Below are 25,645 nucleotides of genomic sequence, written 5' to 3'. Positions count from 1 at the left end.
TAGGAGGACATGCCGATAAATTACGTCAGCAAATCACTCGCGTGCTTAAAACCCCGTTTTTCTTGTCACAAACCATCACAGCAGACTCGTTTGCCGTATACATGTATGACTTGTGCATGTATGACTTATCTCTCGTTTGAGAAATACTACATCTTAGAAGATGCAGGGGAACTGGAACATCAACACGGACTGTAATTAGGAAACATTACTACCACACTCATGTAAATTAAGGCGACCGGCTGCTTTTAAACGTTCATTATCCTTAAGATCTACGTTATATCAATTTTAAGAAAATATCAATGAACCCACACTTTAAAAAAAATTCATTCAGTGTGCTTCAGTAAACAAGAACTTTTCTTCTCCACTCCTAAAATGAACTTTCCCTTAGAACCAATCTCAATTTTATTGGGCGACTAGGTGATATTCCATAGGTATAACGGTCTATCCACAAAGAACAAAAAGTTTTATTTGCAACAACGATCATGGAACGTACCTCTAATCAAGAGGAATCCAGGATCAGATCTTAAGTTTGTTCCAATACTGCTGCCAGGTTTCATCGAGATGGCCTCTGGTTGTTCTATATTACCCGAAGCTGCTACGATCTGAACAACTCCACCTGCCCCGCCAGCACGCAGAAACCGATCTGATACCGTATTGATAGCACTGGCTAATCCTCCAGGTGAACCGTCTACTTCTAGGCGACTGTTAGGTTGAAGAATCACCTGTCCGTTAAGATCAATCGAAAAGAAAGAGATGGCTTTAACTGAAGACATGCTGTGTGTGTTATGTCAATTAATAGTAAAGTAAAGATGAAGTCTGGCCAAATGGAAATTGATTTAGGGGCCACACTAAGACTCACCAGCAAGCACAATTTCATTCTTTTGTAGCATCAAGTAATCAGGAATCCCACTATACCGCTTGACCCTGATAGCGTACTAATCTATCACACGCCCCCTCCCCCCCTCCCCTCATAGTGCGAGTAGCATAACCAATCGAATTCGTCGAACGTGGCACGGTCAAGGTCACAGTAAACCAAATCTTTACGGCATAGCAAGTGGTAAAATAACAAATGTCTCATGATCTATATTAACCAATAACAGACTTTAAATATTTATGCACAATCATAATTAAATTTGATATCTTGTAATCACCTCCGAGTAATGAGCTCACCAAAATCCTTCACAAATGACAAATGTATATAAGCCCAAGACTTTCACCAGAGTTTGACTCTGACAGCCTATTATATTATAGTTGTATAGCAATCTTTCTCTTTGTTTGAAAAACAATAACTTCCAATATACCTTTCGTGCCTTGAGACGAATTGTTCCTCCTGAGCTTCCACTGTGTGTTTCACTTGTTGAGGAAACATGCTGCGCGTTGGCCGATATTTTGGAAGCTATATCAAAAGCGAAAAAAATTCAATATCACTCAATAGGTCCCTTGCATGTGATGTCAAAGTAGCTCAATTTGTAGAACAAAACAAAAGAATTCAGAATTCAGAAAGATAGCCGTGCCTTTGCAATGAAGCGAGATGAACGGTGAGTTTGCAATGATAAAGGCCTTTTTTAACACCTTGGACAATTATTCACATGCCTCTATCATTGCAAGCTCACCGTTCGTCTCGCTTCAATGCAAAGGCACGGCTACCTTTCAAGATGGCGCAGGGAACTGTGAAGGGGACTATTGGAAACCTATTGATATGTCTTCCAGATTGAGCTGCATTCCGACGTGCTGCAAGGGGTCTATATAACATACACAAACATGAATTTTGAAACACAATGTTATAATGGATTATGTCTCAAGCAAGGGGGGATTGGATGATAGTTTATCTGTCAAAGCATTAATGTAAAGTACTTAGTGCCTTAAAAATGAATTGGAAATAACTAAAACTTTTATCCATTTCGTTGTTGTTGTCGTTGTTGTTGTTGTAGCGTCTGCGGTTTCAACACAAAAGACTACTTACACAAGCTTATGGTTCCATTATCAGCTTGAATTTCTACAGCTCCACCCCCAGACCTGGGCATCTTATAGCTGTCTTTAAAGTGCCACCCTGGAAAAAGAACAAAGGAATCAGCATTTTTTATTTGCTAGTGGTTATAGTACTAGTATCAATGTTGACGGTATTGGCGTTGAGTGTGAGTTGGAAGTTGATTGTGATAATGAAAATAAAAGTGATAGTTGTAAGCTTATGATGATGAGGTTAATATGTTGACGATGTTAGTGAATATAAAGATTATGGCAGTGATGATGTTAATGATGATAGTGTTGGTAATGATGATAATAATGAGAATAGTGGTGGCGTTGGGTGACTGCACTGATGAGTAAGGGTGTTTTCTCGTGTTTTTCAAGACGACGTGAGAAAACAGCGTAGAGCGCGCGCGCAAAAAAAAAAAAAAAAAAAAAAAAAACGATGACAGACGTGATTCTTAAAATAACATAAAACGGTGCCTATAATTGGGGCAAGCATGAATACCAGATTCCTTCTCTTAGTTCATTTACTATGTGTACATATATACCCTATTTGGTACAAATATTTAATACTATATGTGCATACCTGAACTTCCTCCAATCATTGTCTTTATATTTTCCCTTTCATAGAACCAGCCATAAAAGTCAGAGCCCGCTTTTTGTGCACCTGCCCCCTTGCCTCCATGTCCTACCGCACCTTGTGATGACAGATAATGTGCGTTTACATCACAACTCTCATCTGATACATAACCGGGACCTGCTCCTATAAAAGTAAAATGATAAACAGTGCATGTAAGTCTACTGCGCAAAAGTTCAGCTCTACAGCGCCTTTTGCGTGGACAGCAGATACTCTATTTAATGGCACTTAGTTACTTAACGTTAAACAACAATAATAATAATATATAAGTTCTTATATAGCGCATCCTAATAAAACTCGAGGCGCTTTACAATAAACTAATTTATGCATATGATATAAAAAATATATATACATATATAAATGTTATGTAGATAAAACTAAAAATGATGTAAGATTTAAGATATATTAACAATATAAAAATTAATGTAGAACTAAATGTCAACAGTATGTATTTGCAAAAAGATATGTTTTTACGGATTTTTTAAAGGTTTCTAAAGTTTCAGAGTTTTTCACTTCTTCTGATAAAGAGTTCCATAATATTGGGGCAGCAACGGAGAAAGCAGAGTCACCATAGTAAGAAGTATTCGTAGTAGGAGTGATGCCTGTTCCTTAAACTATATCGGAAGACGTAAGATAGGTAAGAAAAATAAGCAAAATGAGTATTATTTTGAGCACATGCAGTTCCTTTTATGTTATTTCGCAATGCGCATCTTTTTTCAAATCTTTGCTTTTATCTTTCTATATTTACCTGCCACTATAACCGCTACGAATTGGGCCACGCATTCTATGATCCTACGAGAATATCCACCAAGGCACATGTCCATCGCAGAAGCATTAACAGCACATGTCATACTGATGTTACTTCTAATAGTGATGTCCCCAGTAAGAGACTGGATAGACAATCCATATTTACCAGACACATTCACAACGGACCCTTGCTCAAAGACTACGTTCCCACTAAACACAAGCTCTGCATATTTATACGGCCACTGTGTTGCCATTCCGTCCTTGAGTGTAACATCCAAGGGAGTGATTTGCTTCGAAAGGACACCTTGTTGGACCTTGATCAGTTTCGCTTCAGGAACTGTTGTGTTGATTCTTAGAATATCACCAGAGCCGAGCAACAAATCTGTAAAACAATAAATAGAGTGCATGCTATATGAACGTGAAACAAATACTAGCTACGTAGCGTTTAAAAACATTTAGTTGTCAATTAAATAAGGATTCACTCAAACATGAACAAAAAAGACGAGGTATTTGCTTTAATTAGTTCTCAATATTTGTTATCGCAGTAAAATATCCAATTAATAAAAATATATCTTTTTTTTCATGGGATTTGTCAAAAACATCAAATGCAATTTTAATTAACGGACGATTCACTCTTTAGCCATATTTTAAAACAAAAGAAATAACCTAGACTTTTGTTAAGTAATATTTACGATCGGAGTGGCCGTGTTGTTTACGGTATGGAAACTTTCGCCTCAGCATACGGCTCGAATTTATGTACTGTTTAATAAACGAGCAGGATTGTTTTATCGGGTTTAAAATACGCCTCGTGGTTTTCGATTCGAAAACACGATCTCATAGTCTATTGAGCTACTTCAAAAACCTAGGTACAATACATAAACCTTTGGTTGAATTAGAGCGACCATACATGTCGCGAATATGGACTTTTATTTGATAGACGTTTGTACATCAATGTCGTACGCAGTGAGATTTGTACGTCACTGCCATGCGCAGTGAGTTAAAAAAGTCTCCCACAAGTTAAAGACAGCATGCCCAACTCAAGACAGGGGCGGCAGTCGACAACATTTTGTGGGTCGTCGATAATTGTATTTAAGACTGACATTAGGCTCTAAGGCCCCATCCACACGTATCCGGAAATTTTTGTATCCGCAAATTAGGCCCCCTCCACATGTATCCGCAAATTTTTGTATCCGCAAAATAGGCCCCCTCCACATGTATCCGCAAATTTTTGTATCCGCAAAATAGGCCCCCTCCACACGTATCCGCAAATTTTTGTATCCGCAAAATAGGCCCCGTCCACACGTATCCGCAAATTTTTGTATCTGCAAAATAGGCCCCGTCCACACGTATCCGCAAATTTTTTTTTGCGAATACGGGTGTTGCGTCCACACGTGTCCGCAAATTTTTGTGTCCATATCCGCAAATGCTACGAAAACGGATACGTGTGGACGGTGAAAACGATTCGAATACGCTGCTGTGTGGACGCAAACATTTTCGTATCCGCAAAAAATAATTTGCGGACACAAAAATTTCCGGATACCTGTGGACGGGGCCTTAGGGTTTCGCAGAGCTTACGATTTGGGTAATGAGTAGGGTCTGGGAACGAGAATGTCGAAGGTTCCTTCGATTTTCGTTAGAAAGCTGAGAAGTATGCTGAATAACAATATCAGGCAATGATGGCGGTATTACAACAAGTGAAGACAAGTGAAGATACTATGGTTACACATAACAAATTAAAATTTTTACTTTTGATAGAAAAACCGCCAATATCTTGCTCAGCAGTAGGCCTAGGTAAATGAAAAGTGTCCGACACTTTGTCTTGTCAGCACATGCTATTATCATAGCAAGCTGTCATAAAGGTGTTTCTGTTGAGACATTAGCAATTAATACAAAGCTTTACAAACCGCCAAGGACGATCACTTTAAGCTAAAAAAAGGTTTAATCATAGTAACTCTTGAAACCCCATCTGAACTTTGAAAAGTCATTCAAAAATCGTTTTATATAAACCGTGAAAAATATAATAGATTGCTAGGATCTATTAATGCTTATTTATGTATTATACTGATTTACGTGATAGCTAATTGTTCATGCGATATCACGAAAAAGACTTAGAAATTTAATTTAGAAAACAAAACTGTTAAAATATCCCGATGGATAATAATAAAAGCAAAATATTGAACGACATTTTAAAATAAAATATAAAATATAGGAGGAGGACGCAAGAAAGAACGAACAAACGACAGGAAGGAAGGAAGGAAAATGAACAAAATAATGAACGAACGAAACAACTAAGGAAAGGGATCGAGGAAGGAAGGAAGGAAAAACGAAGGAAAAACGAAGGAAATACATGTGTGAAGAACTCAAAATAGTAGCTCTATTTTTGATAACTGTGAAAGAAAATGGACATAAAAATATAGTGCAGGGGGTTCAAAAGATTAAAAAAAGAAGATGAGACACTTGCAAACCACAGATGTTTCCAGTTTCCATTTTAATTTCTCGTAATTATTAATCCTTTTGTTAAAGGGTTTCAATCTTTACTAGCCGTATTAAATAAAAAGGTCATTCTTTTTGAGAAATTAAAAGTAGCACACGAATAGTTTATCGCCGTCGTTTGGTCTGAAGGATATAATAAAAAATCGCAATAAAAGGAATAAGCCAATAAATTGTGTATTTTTGAGATAATGTTTTTTATAGGTCAAAGGCTGGTAAATTCTAGAAAAAAAGATCATAAGACGAGAGAAATGAATTACTTGCATATTAAAGAAGCGATCGGTACAGCAATAATTATTTTAACCTTGTAAAATACCGACAAAAAAAACTAAAAATAGGAATATTCCTTTACTGGGAAAACCAAGAGATGGTACAAGAATAAACAAAGAAATTTAGACTTGATCTTTGGAACAAGAGTTTTAAAGTAAAGCACTTCAATTTCTTTGAAAAGCAATACAAAATTCACACACAAAAAATTCTCATAAAGCATTCGGAATTATGACTTGGAATTTAGACTTGATCTTTGGAAAAAGAGTTTTAAAGTAAAGCACACTTCAATTTCTATGAAAAACAATTAAAACTCCACACAAAAAACTTATAAAGGTTCGGTGTTATGACTTGACTTTAAATCTAACTTCATAAAGAGCCGAGTAAAATTGATCAACGAATCTAGAGCTCATTTTTTATTTCTTTCAAGTTTCCTAAATCGAAGATCAAATATGCCAAAGATTAAAAAACCGTCAATAAAATTCCATACAATGTCAACGGATATAAATATCGCTTGGATAATATTGCATTCATATACGAGATATTCCTAATGTATGAATTCTGATTTCCAAGTTAAAATGTTTGGTCCCTATTCCTAGTGACAAACAGGATGATATATGGAATTCTAGGTACAATGAAACGTTGTTTTTGTTTTTGTTATATATATATATTGAAAGGAAGGACACTACAGAATGTTAATCTTACCTTTATTGCCGCTTTGCACTTGGTTAACCTACAAAAATAGACAAGAGAAAAGACTGAGACACTAGAGTTCAAAAAAATACCAACAAATGAATGGTTTACTTACAGCAGAAAGAAAAACAACCATGCAAAAGACTTCATACATAACTTTTGTGGTGCAGATTACAACACAGTTGTCTTATGGTTCCATGTTGGATTTCAATATCATAGACGGTGCTTGTAGCATATCTGACTTAGGCGACAACCACCTGTCTTTTGAAGAGGCAATAGAAAAGAGATCTGGGGGTCTACGAGTTGAAAGGCCACTTAAATTAGATCTCGGTATGGTAGGCCTAGTAATGCAAACTAGACAATAATCTTATTATTCTGTAAGCCTCATTTTGAAACGAAAATATCGGAGCAATGTCATGTCACATGTATGACCGGCTAGTTATTGATTCAAAATTTCAACAATTCAAATTCATCTAACATCCCCTGAAATTTTGAAAATAGATAAACGCCAATCTCATCAAGTAAAACCTTTATGAAAAAAGGCTGAAAAAGGTGCATAAATGACTCATTTATCCAACGTTGATGTGATAAAATCGCGCGCTTTTATGAAACGACATGTGGTCGCGAAACATCTAAAAAGTAATGGGAATGCAAATATGAAATATCAAAACGTTGTCCTCCTTTTTTCCTGCAATTAAATGTCTTTTTTTTCTTTTTTTTCTTTTTTCCCAGGAGATTATGAAGTTGGTTCACGTTGACAGTTCGATAAAGGGAACGGCTTAATTGTTATTTACCTAAGTCATAGACCTGTCTATTATTAGTCCTTAATTTGAGACTCGCAAAGGAGAATTTCTTGATAGCTATAGAATTTTCTTCAATACCATTATTTTTCTAATGGAGGCAATCGACGTCAAAGCTAAGGTTAGGTGGTTGGGTGATTGCTTAATTGATATATGGTTGTATTGACGATGGTATTTAATCAAGAATATAGGAACAGACTAATATATATTGGTTATTAGTTGATTTATGATAAGTATGTAGACTATGTGCTTCTAGATTTGCATGGTTATTAGTGATTTTGATTGTCAGTTTTGATAAAATTTTGTGAAATATATTATTGCAATAAGGCTATTGGAAAAATAATTTGTTAAAGAAAACGATAATCCAGCGGCTGGGATATCGGCTGGCAATAACAGAGGATGTGTAATAATCCGAAAAAAGAGTTAAAGAAAATAAAAATACTTCAAGGACATTATCTACCGATATCTCAGCGAGTCAGCAGGGGCAGGTTTGTTTCATAACCTTTTCAACCAATACAACGACCGCACTAGTTAGTGAACGGGTTCCACTAACTGTTAAAAGACTGTTCATATTTTTGTGTTTGCTGGCGTAGCTTCCTCAACCAATCATTTTATTTCACTCTCATTCGTTTGTAGAAGCAGAAATTATTTGTTTTCAATGCATTATGTTTCTGTTATTGTTGTTTTTTCCCCTTACTGGACAAAAATAAATTCGGTAGGGTTTTACCGTCTGATATCCGTCCTTAGAAAATGTACCACGTGACCTCTTTCATATTTTAAGAAATTACTTAATATAAAAAAAACATTGTATTTCAAAGCTCGTTTTGATTGGTCGAAAGGATATTTTAGATGGAAGTATCTGAAATGCTTGAGTCATGAGTCATTTCTTTTTCCGCACTCTATGAATTTGAACATTCATATAGGAAAAATACAAATACAAGATTATTTTCATAATTTGTGTGCTTGTTATTTTATAAAATTATCACGTCATGGATCATCTCTCTTATCCGCCACCCGGATGGCTCAGTTGGTTCGAGCATCTGACTTTCGTGCGGGAGGTCGGTTGTTCGAGTCCCGGCCGGACCACCACTCAGGGCCTTAAAATAACTGAGGAGAAAGTGCTGCCTTTGTTACCACATCTACAAATGGTTAGACATTTAAATGGCTCGGATGATCATTTTAAATGGCGGTCCCGTCTCTCCACATTTCATCATAACTAACCAATATCGCAGGGACGTAAAAGAAAAACTGAGGACGTAAAGAAACCCCGGCAGTGACCATCATCAGTGTGTACACCTCATAATAACTATCTCTCATGATTGTAAATTGCACTAAAAAAGCAATCTGACATTCGCAACTCATTGTAAAGCGCCTTTGTTTTTATACATATAGAAAGGGCGGTACATTTTGACAACATTTATCCATTATTTCACCCAACGATTTGACCGAACATTTGACACAGCATTTTGACCCAAAATTTAGCCAAAACTCTTGACTTAACATTTGACTTAACATTTGACCCAACTTTAGCCAACATTTCCCAGCAATTGACCCAACAATTAAATGGCGATGACTGTTACCTATAGGAAGGCATTACATTTTGTCCTTTTTAGGTCTTACCTTTATCGTCATTTATTTCTAACTCCAAAGGGGAGTGACTAGTCACTCAATTCCAATGAATCCGCCCTTGCCACATTTGACCCAACATTTACATAACATTTTGACCCAGTGTTTCTTCATCATGTGTTACTTGGCAACCACTGGTATTTTCGGCTGTTTCTGTATGTATTGCTTTGCTTTCTCATTGGCTTTGATAACTTGGTATACTGAAAAAATGAAAAAAATATGTTTACATACCATCACCACTATTGTCATGGTAAAGCATAAAGTATCGTGGTACAGTAATACATAAGTAACCAAGAATTAATATTTTAAGAGATATTTTATCACATTAACTGTCTTGATCTTATAATTATCTGAGGCTTTTTTCGTTTCGAATGAACACGGTAGAACAACGGTTATCAACCCCCCCGGGTTATAAGTGCCCTCCCTCCTTCTAAAATAAGCCCACCTGTCTGCGTGTGCTAACTGAAATTTACGATCATGTTTCAAACATTTAACAGTTAACCCACCCTTTCATAAACCCACTGCACACAGCACAGTAAAAAATGTTTTTACTTTTTTATAAAATACAAATTAGAATAGCCATTTTTTTGAACACGATGCCAAAACAGGAAGTGCGCCAGCGTGCTATGTGCTCTCTCAACCAATCAGAAAGCGAGATTAATCTATGATAGGTATTTGATAATTACAAATATGTATCTAAAAATAGACAAAAATTGAAAGGATACAAAGAAACGAATTCGAAAAGGATGGGATGGGAGGAAAAGGATTGAGAAAGAAAGTAAAGTAAAGCAAAAGAAAAATGGAAAGGATCAAAAAAGGAGAGAATATAAAAGGAAAGAAAAGAAAAGGAAAGAAAAGGAAAGGAAAGGAAAGGAAAGGAAAGGAAAGGAAAGGAAAGGAAAGGAAAGGAAAGGAAAGGAAAGGAAAGGAAAGGGAGATAAAAACAAGTAAAAATTACGAAAAAAAAAAAAAATTTGAAAGACAAACGAAAATGTAATAAATCCCACTTAGAAACACATTGTTTGCTAAAACCGACAGCTTTTCATGTTTATCTTTTACCTTTATGTAAAAAAGGAATAGGATTACATACCGTTTCACTTTAATGTGCGCCTCAGCATTAAGCTAACACAAATGCTAATACTACGACTTAAAAAAAAAAGTTTAGAAGTTGATGAATAGCCTAGCAGTAATAAACAGTCGAAACATTAATTTTTACCATAACCCTCCTGCTATAAAAATGGTTTTATGTCAGGTTTAGAGTCAACAAGCCATGTTTGGTTACCTTTTAAGAATCAAACTAAACCAAATTTCAGTTAAGCCAAATTTCATTAAACCTCGCTAATGGTAGAGTCGTGACGTCATAAAGATATCAAAGCTGTTGCTGACTATACTTAGAAATTTATTTTCACTCTAGATGGCAGGATGCTTTTATGAAGTTATCTAAGTGAATATTACTGCATGAAAAATGAATCTGGAATTGAATTGAGAAAGACAAAAAAATGTAATGAATTGAGGACATTATCTCACATCTTTACATTTGCTGCAATAGAAAAGGTTTGAGGCGATAACTGAAAAGGCAAAGCCAAGAGGCTGACAAACGTCAAGGTAGAGTGTAAACAAATTAATATCAGGATTGAATTGTTAGTTCAGCATTTTACCATTTGAGACTTAACTTGAGAAGGTACAAAAAATTTTTCAGTAGTTTTGTAGTGGGGACATTTGTTGAAATTATCTGTGCGAAATTTTCCCTTCCAATTTGATTAAAGAAGGTACGAGAGAAATTAAAAGACATTGAAAGTAAGGGAATAGGCCGTTAACTTGGAAGTCAGTAGAGCGTATTTGTGTGAGTTTTTTTCCTTTCTATTCGATTTAAAAGGTACCGTATAGAAATTCAAACATTTTGATGCATTTGCTTGATAAAAGCGTCTAGACTGACACAACGGAAGGTACAGTACAGACAAACAACTAGAATTATATATTCTATAACAGCACTCCTTACTTTCGCTTTTTTCCCCTGAAAAACGTATTTATGAAGTTAGTAAAAGATGGCGTAATGGCAACAATCAAGAATTTGATGAAGGATGATTTAATGGTGACAATCAATAAGTTGATGATGGATGATGTAATGGTGACAACCACGAAGGTGATGAAGGATAATTTAATGGTGACAATCAAGTAGTTGATGATGCATGGATAATTTAATGGTGACTTTCAAGAAGTTGATGATGGATGATGTAATGGTGACAACCAAGAAGTTGATGAAGGATGATTTAATGGTTACAATCAAGTAGTTGATGATGCATGGATGATTTAATGGTAACAACCAAGAAGTTGATGAAGGATGATGTAATGGTGACAATCTAGAAGTCGATGATGGATAATGTAATGGTGACAACCAAGAAGTAGGTGAAGGATGATTTAATGGTGACAATCAAAAAGTTGATGATGGATATTGTAATGGTAACAACCAAGAAGTTGATGAAGGATGATGTAATGGTGACAACGAAGAAGTTGATGATGGATGATGTAATGGTTACAATCAAGACGTTGATGATGATGGATGATGTAATGATGACAACCAAGAAGTTAATGATGGATGATTTAATGGCGACAATCAAGAAGTCGATGATGGATGTAATGATGACTTTCATGAAGTTGATGATGGATGATGTAATGGTGACAACCAAGAAGTAGATGAAGGATGATTTAATGGTGACCATCAAAAAGTTGATGATGGATATTGTAATGGTGACAACCAAGAAGTTGATGAAGGATGATGTTATGGTGACAATCTAGTAGTCGATGATGGATGATGTAATGGTGACAACCACGAAGTTGATGATGCATGGATGATGTAATGGTTACAATCAAGACGTTGATGATGATGGATTATGTAATGGTGACAACCAAGAAGTTGATGATGGATGATTTAATGGTGACAATCAAGAAGTCGATGATGGATAATGTAATGATGACTTTCAAGAAGTTGATGATGGATGATGTAATGGTGATAATCTAGAAGTCGATGATGGATGATGTAATGGTGACAGCCAAGAATGGATGATTTAATGGTGACAACCAAGAAGTAGATGAAGGATGATGTAATGGTGACAATCAAGAGGTCGATGATGGATAATGTAATGATGACTTTCATGAAGTTGATGATGGATGATGTAATGGTGACAACCAAGAAGTAGATGAAGGATGATGTAATGGTGACAATCAAGAAGTTGATGATTTATGATGTAATGATGACTATCAAGAAGTTGATGATGGATGATGTAATGGTGACAATCAAGAAGTTAATGGAAAAAATATAATAAATATCATACGAATATGTCGAATTATATGTGAAAGAAATTCAGTTAAATAAAGGTAAGTTGATGAGATATACTGGATAAATTAGATTTATCTAGGACGCGTAGTTGCGCAAGCTGCGACCGGTGAGAAAAAGATCCACAAGTTCCTTCAACTTAATAACTAGTCAAAGCACATGGGATTCTTTAGGTGCTATAGTTACTTTTAATGTTTAAACATTCTGTATGAATGACTTACATACATCAAAGCTGATCCTATTGAAAGATACAGCAAGAGGCATTTGTATTTCTTGCTAACTAAGTGCACCCTAAACCTTTTGGGCTATTTCGAATTTGCTTCCAATTTCAAACCACGTATTTTCATATTTTCTTGAGAATGAGATTCAAGTCGCAGTAAGAAAAGAATCAAAGAAACAAAGAAACAAAGAAACGGATAGAGGAAAAGTTAGACAAGAACAAACAAGTAAAGAAGAAGAAAAATACAAAAATACAATTAAAAAATGAAAAAAAAAGGTCAAAAACCGAGTGAACGACTCAGGCTAATTCATCTGCATTAAAAATAACCATACGTCCTGGCCTGTAATAACTTGATCAGTGAGCATAGAAAAAGTGCATCTATGAAAATTATCGTAACATGTCCGGTTTTTAATTATTCGGTGTCGATTATCCAGGCTGTTTCCTTGTCTCCCACTAACACTGAATAATCGAGGTCGTGATAGGGATTATGAACCAAGAATAGTCAGATATAATGTATTATGATGTGGAGGTAAAAAATGGAAGTGAGAAAAGAAGAAAAAATATTTTAGCGGGCTAGATATTCTGTAAGGGAACACAAAAGTGAAATGTAAAAAAGTAAGCAATAGTCGAATATAATTTTCTCATTCCGTGTTACCGCTGTGTTCTATGACTACAGACTGGTATCTGTGAATAGCTGACTTATAAACGAGGCTAAGCTTGTGCAAATGACTGTGTGGTCTTCAAAACAGTGGTATGCATCAAATGCAAAACTGGTGTATTGGATATAGAAGAGAAGAGAAGAGAAGAGAAGAGAAGAGAAGAGAAGAGAAGAGAAGAGAAGAGAAGAGAAGAGAAGAGAATTCATTTAAATCAACCTATATTTTATATGAACACTTACATTACAATTTAAAGCCAATCAGAACAGACGTGTACTATTTTATTAAAAAGAAACCGTGATAAATCGAATGTAAAATAATAAATTAATGCATAGAAATCAAACAAAGCAATGAAACGGCAAAAGGAAGTAAAAGCAAAGGAAACAGAACCGAAAAACGCAAGGAAATGAAACGGGAAACATGAAAGCAAAACATGAGGAAGTATGAGACGTGTACGTGCGTTGATCGTGCGTTAATCCTAATACGATTACTCTTTTTTATCGTTAAGTAGTGACAATCGTCATAAACAAAAATCAATTTACTCAGCTTTTAATACAAATGCTATGGTAATAATATGCATAGTGCTTTTATTAGAAGTCGCGATGTGAGCTAACTGTCATAATGGCATTATAGAGAGCGTCTTAGTGTCTCGTGCGTGTCTCTTTGGGAAAACAATAGGCTTAAGGTCATATTTTTGTAAAATAGTTTTTAGAAAAAAAAATTGCTTGCATAATATAACAATAAATACTGTTTGCAAAGTTTTATAACAGGGAATGAACGAGAGTCTAAAGGGGAGCGTCTTAGCGTCCCTTGTGTCTCTTAGGGTAAAGGGAAAAAATAAAAAGTGTCGATGTGTGTGAGAGAGACAGACAGAGAGAAAATCAACACACAAAAAACCTTGCTTTTATAAATGAGTGTCAGTAAGTCACTTCTCTATTTCGACCAGTTACTTCCGGAACAGTCCTAAAACATTTTACCGGTACATGATACAAAACATGAGCTACTTCACATAATACTGGAGTTATATGTAACTAATGGCTTACGAAAGTGTCTGATTTTCAAGTGTGGTTCTCCTACAATCATTCGCCTGTTCTAATTTGTACCTTCTTGAAACAAGAAATTGCGTCATAAGAAAATCCTCAGTAAAAACCACAACAAATGAAAACAGAAATAAAACTTGGAAAAAAAAAAAGGAAATGGGAAGAACAATGACAAAAAAAGTAATTGAAAAAAATGACCCAAGATCTCTATGGCAATCAGACACATCAAAACTAAATGATTGAATGAACTTCTACAGGTGACGGAAACTGGATATATTTCGCCTGAAAATATCCTTCAAATAAAAGAAAGTTATCTACTAGTGTCGATATTTTTCTAATATTTTAATTTTAATGTAGTACTGACGGGCTAGTCTATCTTAAATCGTTTTTTAATGTTTTTATATCTATGAATAAAAATAATAATCAAAAATATCTTCCTCATGCACTTCACATAAGTAAGGGGGGAGGGGGGGATCTAGTGGTTGCTTAGCAGCCATCGATTCTCAAAAAAATATTGCGTACTTGCCTACAGTTCATAACATATTTATTTAGTGTTGTGTAACCAAAATAATAATATTGAAGATAATAAAAGGATTAGACATCTAATGTTTTTCCATTGCAAACCACTTCTCATTCCCTAGACCATCATTCTTTTTGTTTTAACGGTTGCACATAAAAAGAAACATTAATAGGGATGCAACTAAAACAAAGAATCTTATTCTCAAGCGAAAATCATGTGGTCTGAAATGGAAAAGCAATTGAGCCTAAGCTTGAAAGGTCTGTTCAAATCTCAAATATTTTCAATAGAATAAAACCCGAACTTAACTATTGTACTAAATTTCTGGTCATTATTAACCTTATATTTGATATGAAGTGATACCTTACAAAGGGGTCAAAATGATGATAAAATACTTCCTGTTTACTATGCTAGTTATAAAGTCGTGTAAACATCAATGTTAGTTTGTATTCTTTAATCATACAATGTAAAACATTCATCAACAACACTATCAACGTCATCATTATTAATAGTTATTACAATGAATGATGAACACAAACTTTAAATTTTTGGATTTTTCTGTACTTGTACTATTGTCATATTGTCAGTCTTTAAAAACGTTTAGTCACCTGAAAATCTACAGCTGGGTTGATATATTTTATATGTTTCTATCGCTTGATTACTATTGATAGACTTGAGATATTTTACCATTCACAGTTTCTCCTCCTGTGAACATCTTGTATCTACAATTTGGATCAAAAAGCCCTCTTCTTTGAATATGATTTTGATTTCTCATTTGAATCTTCATATGATTTTTGATATCTCATATAGATCAACTTTCTAAGTCTTTAGCTTCATAAATAGGTATATGTGTACTGGTGCGTATACATTATGCAGTTTGCAAAAGTTTTGCAGAGCTCATACATCAAAATATCAATATATGAACTATTTCTCAATTTTTTAAATACAGAGATGTTCAACCAAACTTTAGCCAAATAGCTAGTATCAGTGCTCACAGTAAACTATGATTGTATGATTTTAACAAAAACATTGCATTAAACCTTGTGTGTGTATATATATACGCATGTTTTAAATTCTGCATCTCATTTGATGTCTTGCATCTCATATTAGATATATGTATAAATGTATAATAAAACCTATCTGCAATCAAGTGTGTGTATATATATATATATATATATACACTGCGGTTTGCATAAACTTTGGCCCATTTGATATATATACAAGTATATAAAAAGTATATAAAAAATTATGGGATATCCTCCCTAATATTTTTTTCAGAAAACACTAATGATTACATAACTCGAAAAAAAAAATTAGGGATCATACCCCATTATTTTTGATATACTTTTGATGTACTTGTATATATATATGCACAAAAGGGGCAAAGTTTATGCAAACCGCAGTGTATATATATATACATAGGCACTTTCTTCTAGATATTCTAGATATTTAGCGCCTTTGGGTATTCATAGATTAATACTACATTATTGGTGTCAGCGAATGTACCCGTTAATTAGTAAGCCGTTTTAGATCATAGCTAACAAAGACAACCTCACCAGTTTTGTCATTCGTATTTATTTAAGATTTTAATTAAAAAACCTTGAGCAGCTGTCGTAAGCTTTGATCAGTCTGAAAGAGGATCCTAATTTTTTTCATTTCATGCTGAGAGCAGATTAATAAGGCTGAGCATAACACAGTCAATACGTCAGTTCTTATTGGTATTATTTGTTGATTTTAGGACTGTCATAATATCAGGGAAAGTAGAGCCCTTTAAGGCATCATAGGCGTTTGAGCCCAAACATTTTCGCAAACGCAAATTAAAGTCTTTTCAGTATTCAAAACATCCTTTCAAACGGAAAAAAAGAGATTTTCGAAACTAGACTTTTCTCTTGACAGGAAAGATAAACAACAACAAGTAAAGAGTTATATCGTGAACTTCCTTTCAAACGAAAAAAAGGAGATTTTTAAACTAGACTTTTTTCTTGACAGGACAGATAAACAACAAGTAAAGAGTTATATCGTGAACTTCCTTTCAAACGAAAAAAGGAGATTTTTTAAACTAGACTTTTTTCTTGACAGGAAAGATAAACAACAAGTAAAGAGTTATATCGTGAATTTTACAAATTTAAGTCTGTGAAATGAAGTCCATTCTATTATTTAGACTAATGAAAACAAAACAATAGGCTTTTACACTTCTTTTTTCCTAAATTTAAACGAAGTTTTAAAAAATAAGTTTTCATTGTTGAATGTCAGTCGTCGAAACATCATTTTCCAACCGAATACTTTTTAAGTTTTTTATACTTCTTCGATGACTCTCGTGTTCAAAACTATGGATTTTAGATAGGAGTTTCTTTGAACAGGTATTCCGCATGCACTTGTGGTAAATAACAATTTGGTGGGGTAAAATGCTGTGTAGCAGGTAATGAAATTCAAGATGTCATGCCATGGGCCTCTTTTCGACAAGCGGCTGCTAGTTTAACGTCTGATTGCGAAAATAGCTTTCGATGGGTAGAAATGAATATATTTGTTTTGCGAGTAGGATATGAGAAAGTTTTAGCCAATCAGGATTGAGTTTGATATGCAGCATCGACTTGGTGACAAAGTAAAAGCAAATATTATTTTTTTCAGGCCAAAATTAGTAGTTTTGTGCCTACGTTACGTACACACGAACTGGAAGTACATTTCTAATAAATTAATCATAACTTAATAAAAAATATTAGAGATATCCATGCACGTTGTATGAAATGTTCATCCCTTAGTTTGTCACCCAGAGAAACCAGTCCATTGATATAACTTAAGTCATTCTTATTTTCTTTTAGAATTATATATTTACTCAAACTCATTCGGTTAGGCAATTTATTATTTAAAATTCAAGAATCCACTTTTGACAGTATTTACACGGATAGTTTTAGCATTAACCAAGTCAAGCTCATGAAGCAGCAGGTGAATTTTATTTATCATATTCAGTTTTAGGAACCTGGAGACGAGTCAGGATGGATTATTTTTTATTGCTCATCTTTCCAGGTGCATCTGGGAGATTAGCTCTAGACTTAACCAAGAGGAAAAGTTGCATCACAAGAACTCATGATGGTCACCAAAATTAAAGGGCTGGCTCTTTTGGTCTCGATAGTCGTCCTACAGATAACCAAGGTTAGTTTATATTGCTCGTTTTACGAAAGTTTCAATTCCACATATTTTTTATATATATTTATCTATTATTTTTATTTTTATTATATATTTTTTACATTTAGTTTGCATTGATTATTTTAATTGCACTCAAAAAAGAATTTCTAATAAAATGGAATGTATGTTTTGAAAATGTCTAGTTTTTCATTGACAACAATTAATATACCGTAGTTTGGAAAGCAATGATTAAACTTCTAAAAGATCACCTTACATTTATTATGTGCTGTTTTCAGTCCAAAATATGATTCTTTTTCCCCACTTCTTATTCTTTTCTTTTCTTTTTTTCTTTCAGGGAAAAAAATCAAAATTTAATGGTAAGCTTAAAACTTATCCTTTTAATTATAGCACATTTTGCGTTTTAATTTTGACACTGTTCACGATTAAAGCCGTCAAAGTTATTCACTTAAAACAAAAATAACTCAAAGTTACAACCTTAAAGTGCTACTACGACGAAAATCGCTCAAACTTGGATTCAGCTGAAACTTCCTAAAAATACTCTTTTAAGGTCCAATATTCACTGTATGAAGTGTTTTCTCGATATTCAGGACGAAAGTATGATATTTTTACGATTATTTTTTGGAGTCTGTGACGTCATACACTCAACATCAAACATTGCTACATATATTTCTTTGTATATAAATCCTTAATTTATTTTATTCCTATGAAGCCCAAAGGGTGGCTAATGTGCTTATTTCACATTACTTGTGACTATGATTTATATTTTGGGGTGTTTGGGTATTTCTTTCTCCCTTTACTACTGATATTTTGATCATAAACTACAAAGAAATGTATGGAGCGATGTTCGATGTTGAGTGTATGGCGTCACAGACTCCAAAAAATAATCGTAAAAATATCATACTTTCGTCCTGAATATCGAGAAAACACTTCATACAGTGATTATTGGACCTTTAAAGAGTATTCTTAGGAAGTTTCAGCTGAATCCAAGTTTGAGCGATTTTCGTCGTAGTAGCACTTTAACCAATGTGAATTAAAATATAATTAAGAGAGCCGGATAGCTTAGTTCACTAGCTTTATCTTACTAAAATATGTCTTGATTTGCACGAGCGATAAAAATGGCTTTGTTCCATCGATAATCGTTCATCGAACAAACGTTCGGTTCTATACAGTTATCATTCGCTATCCAGTAAAAATAAATGACTAAAAAATATCTTGATTTGCGCGAGCGATAAAAATGACTTTGTTCCGTATATAAAATATCACAAATTTACCATTCGCTATTTAAACTATAAAATAGAAAATATGAATTAATACTGCTCGTGTGACAAAAAAAGTTAAAATAATTAAATAAACTATATCTAAAAATTTTATTCTGACGTGTCGGAAACACAAATTTTAGTATGATTAAAACCTGTCGTTTTGAAGACTCAGGGTTAAATCTACTCAAATTTTGCAATTTATTAAAATATAGAATCTTTGGTTCTTCAAGTACTACTGGTTTTCATCCTGTTCTACATTTTTTTATAAAACTAATAAAAACGGAAAATTTCCAACGAGAAACGGAGAGTGAGAGAGAAAGAGAAAGCGGGCAAGGTGACGATGTGATGAATACGATAGCTGTTTTCATTACGTTTCGGTCTTGATGCTGATAAAGCCAGGAAAAGATAAAGGTTTCAAATAGTCGCCGATAAAATTGACAATCCATTAGAAAAACATACAACTGATATAAACAGAAAACCAGTGCACCTTCATAAAACACTTGAGCAGTAAGTGACGCGCAATGAAATATATCGATCGAACACGGATATAAGGATAACAAGATACACGCGCTCGCACGTTCAGATATATATATATATATATATATATCCATATATCCATATGTTATTGCTCTACAACTCCTAGCGTGTTTATATTAAACATTTCGACCTTCAGTCGGTTTTTTCCAGTTAAAATGCTAAAAATAACATTTCAACCTTCAGTCGGTCTTTTCCAGTTAAAATACAAAAAATAACATTTCGACCTTCAGTCGGTCTTTTCCAGTTAAAATGCTAAAAATAACATTTCGACCTTTCGAAATCCTGCTCTTTTTAAAAAGAGCTGATCACTCTACTTTTGTCTGACATCCAGTTCATTTGTACTTAAAATAAAGTAGAATAAGAGAGAACCAAGGCAGGCAAATTAATAATTGTAACAATCTTTATACTAGTGCGTGTCTACGTATTACAGAGGGAAAGATAGAGAATGAATAAATGAATGAATGAATGAAGAATAGATAACCCTTATTGTACTCAATATTTTAGCAATCTTTACAAAAACAACTGCTTTTCATGAAAGGTGAGCTTGAAGGAGTAAAATTTACAAATAGAAACTGATATACACATATATATGTATATATGTATATATAAATATTCAAATAATTTACATATAAAAATAAAAATATAATATAATAGCAGGTCACATTTTCAAAACTAATTACAAGTTACAATATTTCATATTAAAGAAGAAATTATGAACTAATTAGTAAGTTAACGGGGGCTTTTTTAATGCTCGTCGATGTAGTTTTTTTATCTGCTCTTACTTCAAAATAAAGATCATTCGACACTCTTCCCCCTAAACATAGGAAGCTTTCTTTACAGAAGTCCGTTTTAGGTCACTGAAATAGGTAGAGGTGGTTGAATTTTTCTCAAAATATTCAACGAGAAATATCCAGCTGCAGCACTGCTATCTAGTATTTTTCACACATCCCTAGGGGGTAGGCCTGTGTTCAACAAGATGGCTGTGGATGGTCTTCAAACCACATTCTAATCTGCCATAATCCTCTTCCATCCTGCACAAATGCAGAAACCTATCTACATGCACAGGTAGCTAGAGCTCCAAAATCGTTGAAATTTTTTATTTGGGGTTCGCGGCGGACTTTGCGAAAGTCTAAGACAGAGACAGAGAGAGAGAAATAGCTAGAAAGAGAGAGCGATACAGAGATAGCGAGAGAGATGAGATAGCGAGAGAGTAGAGAAAGTTTTATCTAAATGGAGCATGAAAAAGTATGATTTAAGTGTAATTTTGAAGTTCGGGAGCCTAAAGAAAGGTTAAATAAGTTGAAAAAAAAAAACTATTAAGTCTGCACAGCTATAAATTTTATTTATATTGGTAGTGGTAGTGGTAGTGGTAGTGGTAGTGGTAGTGGTAGTGGTAGTGGTAGTGGTAGTGGTAGTGGTAGTGGTAGTGGTAGTGGTAGTGGTAGTGGTAGTGGTAGTGGTAGTGGTAGTGGTAGTGGTAGTGGTAGTAATTTTTTCTTTCACGGGTTTGATAACATCACTCTAGTAGTATAGTTATAGTGGTAGTATCTAGGAGTTGTTGTTTTTGTCTTCGTCGTCATATGCGTGGTTAATACCATTTTTTCACATCATGAACTTTGGACTAGCAAATAATTGAAACAATAATCTGGGCATTGTCAAAGGAAGTACAAACCACACGCTTGGTAGAGTAGTTCTTATATGTCATTACTTACTTAGCGGGTGCATGATGATCATTATGAGTTGCGCACAGATGTTCCTGTCACATTAAAGGTGACAGCTGGTAAACACATAAAACGGCCGGCCAGTCAAGTACGTTTTTTGTTTCTTTGACGAATATGTGAAGCGAAGAATCCAGCAAAAAAAGTGGACATTGATTTTGCCTGTTTTCCTTCAGCTTCCTGTCTTCATTTTTGTTTATCTTTTCTTCTTTTGTTTTGTGTATATATACATATATATATTTTACGCACTTACGAAAAAATTAAGACTCATTATTATATATAGCAAGGTAATTTCATGCGCTTTAGTTGGTCAATTTATTGGGGTCCATAACTTACGGTACGGACCAAAAAATGAAATGGTTCACTGAGTGTACTGACTATGAATGATCTTTTAAAACATTAAAATCTTCGCTATAAAAAATATTTATGGATAAAAATAACTGAAACCGAAAAAACTTAATAAATTATTAAAGATACTGGCTGAAAGCACTGGCATTTAATGTAAAACTTATCACACAAGCGACAACTCTTTCGATCAAGGCTCTATACGGCACTAGTTGAGCGATTTTGTACGACTAGAAAAACTAAAAAAACTAACTATGCTAAAACTAAACTAATACTAGGTCAAACTACGAACTAGAGGGTAGTGAATAGCGGCTAATTCAGTAAATGAAATAAAGATAGTTTTACAAGAAGAATTTACGTAAATTTGTTATTTCAGTAAGCTTACAACGTCAAGTTTGAATTTATATTAATCGATCGTGTGAAGAAGCCAGTAGTTTCTTTCGTTAACGTTTTAAGCAGTTTTCTAGGCTCATCCGCTCTTGAAGTATATTTCCGTATTTCGGTAATACTTCATCTACACTTGACGAATTTGAATGCATTTGTGAACAGCAGAGTTGGCAGTATCTTTTTTAATTGAGTCGAAAGTGTGCCGTCTTTATGACTTCAGCCATTGTGCATATGGCGGCCTGCTTCAAACAGTCAAAACGTTGAAAATTGTCGAAAACTATCCATGTTCAGCGAGCTGTAATTTTCCAAAGCTTCTCATTAATTTCTGGAGAGATTTTGAGTTTTTTCACAATAAAAGGCAGGAAAACATATGAAAGGCTGTAGTATTTTTCATCTTGGTTGTGAATATCTTGAAATGTAAAGGAAGTTTGAAGTACAACAGTTTCTTCTCATGATCAACTCATGTTGAGTTCTTGAGATCTTCTTTTGTTGCCTTTTTTGCTTTCCATTTACATGTTTTGCAAAAGAAAGCCTCACTTTTGTTTATTAGTATTTCAGAAAACTAACCTATAGCTAAATTCATTCAAAGTAAACTAAAACTTCTCTTAGTCTGAGTGACTCAAACACTACATGGACTTGTGGCACGTACAAGAAGCCCTTCCAACGAGTTCTCGTTTGACATGCACTGTGAACTTTACTTTTTGTTGCTTCGCCTAACTTTAATCTCAATGCCTTGCCATATAATAAACATTTTATTAACCTCGTTTGCTCGGTCCGTACCGTAAGTTATGGATCCTCGGTTTTTTCCACTTCTTTATGTTAATAAGAGCTATATATCTCTGAAAGAGCCAGAGACAGGGAAAATACCTAATAAACAAAACAATTCTTGGAACTCTAAGTAAAAAACGAAGAGCTGTCTTAAATCTAACATTCGAGATTTTGAAGGCTCCCAAACATTATCGTATTTAGAGAGTTCAATACAACATAGGTACCAGGTTTACTAATAAATTCCTCATGCAAATGGCATATTTTTACTGAGATATTAATTTTCTCATTTTCCGCAAAAACATCTACTTTTTTTCAGTCAGCTTCGTCCTTGAAACTCTAGCCTTAAGCAAATGGCTAATGTTTATCAATATTGCATTAAAAAGTGCGCAAAATGTTCTTAATTCGGCCTGTCAAGATCGAGACAAGACTCCCACTTATCCCATGACAATTTTTTTAAAGCTTTCTAGACAGAACAGATAAAGTTACGTTTAATCAAAATAGGGATGTAATTCTAATTCACAGTTTAGATGCAAAGTTTGCAATAAATGAGGGTTTGTTAATGGACTTTAAACTTTACGATGAAAACAAGACGAAGGGATTTTGTTAAATAATAAACTCAATAAAAATCACTTCCTGATTAGCTGAAATGACATGAGCGTCATAGAGAACAGCCAACATTTTAAAAATAAAAAACAGTCACACACACCCTCTGATTAGCTGAAATGAGAGTCTATATTAGAGAACAGTCCTAGACTCTGTGATTGGCTGAAATGAGTGTCTATATTAGAGAACAGTCCTAGACTCTCTGTGATTGGCTGAAATGAGTGTCTATATTAGGAAATGGCGTGCGTGTAATACCATAGACGCACGGTAGGATCGAATCGCTAGAATATTCTTTGAAAGTAACAGAACCAGAGCGAAATAAATTCACAGCATATATGCATTAGATTTTAAAAAGCCATCTACAATGACAGTATGGTTAAAATATTGACTCTTCGGCATAAACATCCTGAAAGCTTTTATGGGGCAATAATATCGTAAATAATATGCAGTGAAAACGCCCACACTAAGGCGTCCAGAATCGTTGTCAAACGAGATCCATTGGGGGACCCAAATCCCTTAATGGCGTTTGGATTGTTGAAAAGAATCCAGTTTGATTAATCCTAATTTTTATACATCGGTTCATTGGTCAAACAAAATATTATATCGGCAATGCAAGATTGAGCTTTGAATAATAAATTGAACTACCATTTTCTCAATGGGCAAATCCCCCCTTTTTGACTAAAATCTCATTTGGACAGGTTTAGCCTTGTTTGAGAGCAAATCATTTGCAAAAAGTCAACTTAAATGTAAAGGATATGCAAGTTAAATAATACCAATGTTTTGAAACTCCACGAACTTTTAATGGTATCTGTGAATAACTGACTTATAAACGAGGCTTAACCTGTGCAAATGAGTCTGTGATATTTAAAAACAGAGGTATGTATCGTGTATTCCCGGGACCGTTGGAACACAACCACCTAGGACGTCCCCTTCCCCACAGCCATCCCCCATCCCCCCACCCCCCTCTCCATCCTCCTTCCCAAACCATTTTGGGCCGCTACGCAGCTTACAGCCACCAATGCAACAATTTCCAAAAATGTCTGTTATTGCTTGGAGCAATTTTGTTAAATATAGTAATAATAAAATGATCGACCCACCTTTTGTTAACCCATGTACAAATCAATCGTAGTTCAATTGCTTGGCATCAATTAGCTGAATGAATTTTCATAAATCTCACTACCAGTCTTCAGTAAAGAGAAACACTATTTCTTCTATTGATAGGAACCTATAGCGGAAATTAAAAAAACATGATAAGGGGCATATAAGAGAAAGCTTGCTGGATCCTCAATTCGAGGTTTTCTTCCGGGGGGGGGGGGGGGGTACTCCCCTATATTCGCTATACGCATATGAAACTTACGCTTAACAAAAGGTCAACAAAAGGAAACTGACGCTCACGCCCCCTCCTAAATCACGGTCAAACACGCAATTTTGAACATTTTTTTGCACATCTTGTTGGATATATTCATCTCTTCTAACAATATGAAAAAGGTAGCAACGGAAAACGATAGAATAACATCTCCTTTCAATGTTTTTAGTTTTCTGGATCTCGTAGATTATTTTTTACCCCGGTCAATTTGGAATTTTTGATCAACGGTGAGGTCAATGTTTGTATGGCTTTCCTCATATTTCAGCACACGTACATGCACAAAAACCCCTATAAATAGCTCCAAAATCAACCAATCAAAAAGGTAGCAGCTGAATTGATTAGTATATGGAAAAACCCGCATTTTGATGTAAAACAGACCCACATTCGTAAGGATTTTACGCGGTCAAAATGAATTCGAATGTTATACTTCTTGCCTCTCTCGTACTGATTCTCTTCGCTGCCCCTGCTGTCGAAGCACTTGGAGAGCAATCTTCCGAAGGAGGTTCGAAAGGAGCAGAATTTC

The 25,645-nt window shown here is 34.6% G+C and overlaps 2 protein-coding genes across 6 annotated transcripts in view; one reads left to right on the top strand and one right to left on the bottom strand.

Moving 5' to 3' along the window:
* Positions 1-24,955, bottom strand: part of LOC116300429 (uncharacterized) — a 44,252-nt gene extending 19,297 nt beyond the window's left edge. The window contains exons 1-8 of one of the 3 annotated variants that reach the window (XM_031709306.2): positions 24,854-24,955; positions 9,223-9,428; positions 6,815-6,842; positions 3,354-3,734; positions 2,555-2,731; positions 1,964-2,050; positions 1,302-1,396; positions 494-722 (exon numbers count right to left, since the gene is read on the bottom strand). In XM_031709306.2, the coding sequence (XP_031565166.1) occupies positions 494-722; positions 1,302-1,396; positions 1,964-2,050; positions 2,555-2,731; positions 3,354-3,734; positions 6,815-6,842; positions 9,223-9,234 (1,009 nt within the window). In that variant the 5' untranslated portion in view covers positions 9,235-9,428; positions 24,854-24,955. Of the gene's footprint in view, positions 1-493; positions 723-1,301; positions 1,397-1,963; positions 2,051-2,554; positions 2,732-3,353; positions 3,735-6,814; positions 6,843-6,917; positions 7,166-9,222; positions 9,429-24,853 lie in introns of those variants that run through there. The other 2 variants (XR_004197602.2, XM_031709305.2) reach the window with 2 other exon arrangements.
* LOC116300430 (uncharacterized) overlaps positions 10,649-25,645 on the top strand; it is a 39,556-nt gene continuing 24,559 nt past the window's right edge. The window contains exons 1-3 of one of the 3 annotated variants that reach the window (XM_089033848.1): positions 10,649-10,833; positions 18,020-18,145; positions 18,474-18,495. In XM_089033848.1, the coding sequence (XP_088889974.1) occupies positions 18,080-18,145; positions 18,474-18,495 (88 nt within the window). In that variant the 5' untranslated portion in view covers positions 10,649-10,833; positions 18,020-18,079. Of the gene's footprint in view, positions 10,834-17,831; positions 17,939-17,962; positions 18,146-18,473; positions 18,496-25,645 lie in introns of those variants that run through there. The other 2 variants (XM_089033849.1, XM_089033850.1) reach the window with 2 other exon arrangements.

This window comes from Actinia tenebrosa, unplaced genomic scaffold (assembly GCF_029948245.1).
Source record: "Actinia tenebrosa isolate PJP-AT-01 unplaced genomic scaffold, QUT_ActTen_1.0 PGA_scaffold2__45_contigs__length_23673736, whole genome shotgun sequence".
Classification (NCBI taxonomy): domain Eukaryota; kingdom Metazoa; phylum Cnidaria; class Anthozoa; order Actiniaria; family Actiniidae; genus Actinia; species Actinia tenebrosa.
Note: the sequence above shows the minus strand (reverse complement) of the source record. Positions and strands in the feature narration are given on the sequence as shown.